Genomic DNA, 6000 nt, shown 5'->3' on the forward strand with positions numbered 1-6000 from the left:
TTTAGTTAGTTAGCAGAAAGCTGCTTTGGATTAGTCAAGAGATTTATGTTTGATACAGACCATATCTGAGAATCAGTGACTGTCGTGGAGAAGCATATTAATAGTAGAACGAAAACGGAAAGGACTTCATGATCAGTCACTACCTGATTAATTAATCAGATAAAGTAATGTAGCATTGGTTGCTTCAGTGTGAATGTTAAACAAAGATAACTTTTTAACAAGAGTGGCTGAGTGTAGATATTTTTAGGGAAGAGTTTTGTATGGGAAGGAATAACAAAACAAAATATTTTGAGTTATACTGTTATCATTGCAAAGTGATTTGTCCGAAAGAAGAGACACTACACATTCATATAACTGCTACGCCTCATAGGGCTATGAATGCACTACCACCAGAGCGGGTGCACGTTTACATTCGGTCTCCGATGAGAATACAAAATTAGTGAGCATGGAGGACATGGACAGGGACTACGGAAAAGCGGTGGCGCCAGGTGGGAGGGTGAATCAGCTGAGGCGCGTACCGAGATAGCCCGCGCACTTTACCATTAACACTGTGTGTGTCCGGGTGGCATAGCGGCTAATGCAACTGTCTAATTAGCAGGAAATCCCGGGTTCGAGTCTCGGTCCGGCACACATCTTCATTCGTCGCCGCTCACTACACAGAAAGTCCCGAAGCAGCTGATACCTTCAGTTCCATCCCTTTCCTTTTCTTCCTCTCCCCCTCTACCTTCAATTTACATAATACATATCACAGCTGCGGAATCTGCTTGGTGCCTGTTCTTTCAAATATAAAAGACTGCTTTTGCTTGAAAAGTTATTTTCCTGCCACAAAGATGATCTTCGTGAAACTTTTTATCATTTTTAAACCACACGTAATAAGTTAGATGCACATCATTGTGGTTGTTTGTAGCTTTATCAAAGAGAACAGAGAAACACAACTACCTGTGAGTTTTTCAGGCAGTTGAACAATACAGTCGTCAGCTTTATTCACCATTCGATGGCTAGTACTGCGGTCTGACAAAGGTACCCTTACCAGTGGCTTGGCACCTATGTACTTATCATAATAGGTACCATGTGCAGAGCATCTAGTAGAATAATGTCTTTCTTTCTCTTTGCCACAAAGTAGGCTACTTTCTTATATGAGTGAAGAGCTTTTATAGTAATCGTAACAGCTTTAGTGTAAGTTTTTTTTGTGGGACAGTGTTCTCATGGATTGCTGACCACACTACCGTGATTTGAATGCAATAATTATTTCATTTTATTAGGAAACATGCTTAAAAATGACACGCTGAGGTCGATCTTCATTTCCAACATTTAAAACCGGAATTCAAGAATCTGTCGTTCCATTTCCTACATTTCCGTCTGTTCGTCTCTTTACAATCGATTGATACATTTGAAATATCACGTTTTGTACTTGCATTTAATGATTTGTCCACGCTGACAGAGAAAAACAAATCACAAATGGAAACAACAATTTAAAACGATCTGTATTCGACAAAAGTTGCCTTCAAAATTTCTTTGCTAAATAAAAGCAAATGAGCTATATAGTAGGATTTAACTGCCATAGTAAAAGCACTTCATTGCCAGCCTGATAGATATCAATACTAGCGCACACTTGTTCCTTTACTCATGAAGCAAATGAACGAAAGTACTGTTTTTATAAAACCACTACGGCACCCCTACTGAAAGGCCGCGATGGTCCTGGGAGCAGTAATTCACAGCTTGACAACGCATTGGTAAGCTGAGCTTGTCTTACAATTTGAATGCCACAGCAACATGCAACTGCAGCTCCGTATTTTATGTGACTGGATTAATTAAGTGAGAAGGAGAGGAAGAACCACAAATTACACACTGGTCAGCAGTCGTTGGAAGGTTGGGCACACTCACCAGCGCAGAACTGGAAAATGACGTTGAGCACGGAGCGTGGCAGCAGGTTCTTGAGCTGCGTCGGCCTCCCACCGCTGTCGCTCAGTTCTTCCAGCAGGGCGCGCACCTCCTCACCCACCAATGCCTGCATAGCAGCCCCGCTGAAGCCCAGAGAGCGCATGTGGCGCATCACGAAGGCTCGCTGCTCCTGCCACAACTTGCCATCCACCAACGTTACTCCTGCACAGCCAATACACCTGTCAATCAGCTCAATGTTTCACGCCCTACCCAACCAGATATTCAGTATCAAGTCAGAAGTACAAAGAAAAAAAAATCTGGGCATAACTTCTCGTCGACATTGAGGTCATTGGAGACAGAGCACAAGTTGTGATTGGGAAAATCGTTTCGACTTGTCATTTTCAAAGTAGGCATCATTCCCAATCATCTTTTTGGGGTTGGAAGTTTCAGTTGAATTCTTTTTCATCAATTAAATTTGGTTTTTTAAACGTTGTGTTTTGAAAAACACAACGTATATCTTTGTCTATTTATGCAAACATATTCGGACGTCTATGGACCATATTTGATAGATGTCGCTTTATTTCTGTGAATTTATTATACAACAACCGTAGCTCATGGTAATGTTAGGCCTAAAAATTTTTGCACGTGAATTTTTGGTACTGAGAATGTTAAGCCACCAGTTGCCTTCTGTGTGAAATTTTTAGCAGTATATGTTTTGAGATAATGTACTACCATTACAGATGCTATAAAACAAGGAAACCAATCAATAAATGGCAACACAACATGTATTTGCTGTTATATAAAATATTTATATCGTCCTGTAGTGGAACACATAAGTTTCTGTGCCATTAGACACCATCAAAAGTAAAAACCCAGTAACAGACAAGTTTTTTCAAACATAAAACTCTTCTTAAAACATTTTAAGGCATCTCAAATCACAGTTGTAAACTAAAGGTAGCCGCTTTCACCTGACAAAGATAGTACATTCCTGGGATGCATAGATACAGCCCCCAACGATGTAACTCTATCACAGAATCTATGAACTGTAGCGGTGCCAGGTGGAGGCACCTCAATATTGTCAGGATATGGGCCTGTAGAATATCTTTTGGCGCTAATAAAACATGATTATCATGTTTACATTTATTGGTTCAGATTTACTATTCAGTTTCTCCTCATCACCAGCAGCTGACATTTCATACCAGGGACGTTCTGGAACTCCAGTGGCTCCTGTTGTTCGCCTGGCTTGGCTGTCACCAGTGCCACTTCTCCAGCAGTTCAGCTGATGTCTTGTGAGCTGCTGCCTGCCTTTCTGCAGGTGGAGCTATAGTGTGAGTGTTCCTACACTGTTTAGGGCACCTTCAATCCCACTCTGGAAGATGACAATGATCTGTGTTGACCTATTGAGATGTACCATACTGCTCGAAGTCATGTAGTTGGACAATCCCCATTGGACTTGTAGGCTGTAGCACCTGCAAGGTGCCTACCATGAAGATTAGAAACTGAGGCACTGGATGGCATGTTGACCCTGCAGTGACGATATGTTAATGTGATAAGCACCATGAGATGTATTGGTGTTGGAAGACCCTCAGCCTCCATATCATCAAAGTGATAGATGGCCACCAATGGCAAGGCCGATGAGTGAGAGTTCATGGTTACCTGAATGTTTCCTTCTCAGAAATGGTAAGCAGCATGTTTATGAGAATTGCTGAAATATGTAAAACATAAATGTCACTAAACCATAACATCACTGAACTGAATGCTATTGGTATGAACGCCATCACCCCTAATGACCAACTGCATTCAGATCTGGGGAACTGAGGTATTTATGGCTTGAGGGAAGATGTGAAGCTCTGTTCATTATGAGTGAATGTGGCCCATTTGTTTACCAGAAGTCAGCAGTCCTTGTTTCACACTAAAAGTTGTTACAGCTGCTTAACTGCAGTGTTAGGTCTCTGAAATGCGTTATTGCATCTGAGGTAACGCATGTTTCTTCACGTCACAAGGGCTAACAAATATTGATGTCTCTGTCCATTCGTCTCAGCGCACCTTTTTTCTGAATGTGTAACTTGTGCTTGGTGGTTGGCACCAATGTAGCAGTGTGTGCTTATGTACATGACCGACTTACAGAGCTTATTGTTCCTTTCTGCTGCACAGCTATGCCAACACCTCTGTCTGGCATCACCTGTGGCTGTGGTACTGTGATATTAAGAAAAATTTAATTCCTTCCCCTCCTCTATTCCGATGTGTAACAGAAATTAGACTGAGGTGACAAACTTCATAGTATAGCAATATGCACATATACAGATGGCGGTGGTATCGTGTACACAAGGTGTAAAAGAACATACATTGGCAGAGCTATTATTTACACTTAGGTGATATATGTGAAAAGCTTTCCAAGGTGGTTACTGCTGCACGAAACGAATTAACAGACTTTGAATGCGGAATGGTAGTTGGAGCAAGATGCATGGGACATTCCATGTAGAAAAGCATTAGGGAATTCAATATTCTGAGATCCACAGTGTCAAGAACGTGACAAGAATACAAAATTTCAGTCATTACCTCTCACCATGAACCATGCACTGGAAAATGACCTTTACTTAACAACTGAGAGCAGTGGCATTTTCATAGAGTTGTCAGTGATAACTGACCGCAGAAATCAATGTGAGATATACGATGAATGTATCTGTTAGGACAGTGAGGCGACATTTAGCATTAATGGGCAATGGTAGCAGACGACTGATGCGAGTACCTTTGCTAACAGCAAGACATCACCTGCAAGCCTCTCTGGGCTCGTGACGACTGGGCCTTAGACCACTGAAAAGCATGACCTGGGCAGATGTGTCCCGATTCCAAATGGTAAGAGCTGATGGTAGGGTTCGAGTGTGGCGCAGACAATACAAAGCCATGGACCCAAGTTGTCAGCAAGGCACTGTGAAAACTGTTGATACCTTTACGATGTTGTGTGGTGTGTTTACATGGAAGGGAGTGGGTCCTGGTTATAGTTGGCTACTTGGAGGCCATTAGCAGCCATCCATTGACTTCATGTTCCCAAACAACGATCGATTTTTTATGAATGACAACGCGCCATGTCATCGGGCAACAATTGTTCACGATTGGTTTGAAGACCAGTCTGGACAATACAAGAGAATGATTTGGCCACCCAGATCACCTGACATGACACTGGAAGTGCACATTTCGTTCACTCAAATGTAACGTCACGTTTAAATATATGTTTAATGTCCAGAGACACAGAAAATTAAAACCAACAACATTCTCGTCATTAAATATTTCCCGAGATGTGACTGCGTTGTCGTATTTTTATGGTATCTAAGGCGTCCATGGTCCGTGGACCTTGTCACTGGTGGAGAGGCTTTCGTGCCTCATCGCGGTAGATGTAGCCACAACGAGGGGTATCTGTTGAGAGGCCAGACAAACGCGTGGTTCCTGAAGAAGGGCAGCAGCCTTTCCAGTAGTTGCAGCGGCAACAGTCTGGATGATTGACTGATCTGGCCTTGTAACAGTAACCATAATGGCCTTGCTATGCCGGTGCTGCGAACGGCTGAAAGCAAGGGGAAACTACCGCTGCATATTTCTCCCGAGGGCATGCAGCTTTATTATATGATTAAATGATGATGACGTCCTCTTGGGTAAAATATTCCGGAGGTAAAATAATTCCCCATTCGGGACTGCTGACGACGTCGCTATCAGGAGAAAGGAAACTGGTGTTCTACGCAAAGAAGCGTGGAATGTCAGATCGCGTAATTGGGCAGGTAGGTTAGAAAATTTAAAAAGGGAAATGGATAGGTTTAAGTAGATATAGTGGGAATTAGTGAAGTTCGGTGGCAGGAGGAACGAGACTTCTGGTCAGGTGAATACAGGGTTATAAATACAAAACCAAATAAGTGTAATTCAGGAATAGGTTTCATAATGATTAAAAGAATAGGAACTTGGATAACCTACAACGAACAGCGAAGTGGACGCGTGAATGTGGTCAAGATTGGCACGAAGCCAACCTCTACCACAGTACTAAGTTTATATGCCAACTAGCTCTGCAGAAATGTATGATGAGGTAAAGGAAATTATTCAGATAGTTAAGGGAGACGAAAGTTTAGTAGTCAT

The 6000-nt window shown here is 42.2% G+C and overlaps 1 protein-coding gene across 1 annotated transcript in view; it reads right to left on the bottom strand.

The window, feature by feature from the left end:
• The window catches only part of LOC126267726 (methyl farnesoate epoxidase-like), a 65328-nt gene extending 63314 nt beyond the window's left edge, over positions 1-2014 (bottom strand). Inside the window, exon 1 of the mRNA XM_049973028.1 lies at positions 1885-2014. Coding sequence (XP_049828985.1) covers positions 1885-2014 — 130 coding nt within the window. The remainder of the gene's footprint in view (positions 1-1884) is intronic.
• Between the last annotated feature and the right edge of the window lie 3986 nt (positions 2015-6000).

This window comes from Schistocerca gregaria, chromosome 4 (genome assembly GCF_023897955.1).
Source record: "Schistocerca gregaria isolate iqSchGreg1 chromosome 4, iqSchGreg1.2, whole genome shotgun sequence".
Taxonomy (NCBI): Eukaryota; Metazoa; Arthropoda; class Insecta; order Orthoptera; family Acrididae; genus Schistocerca; species Schistocerca gregaria.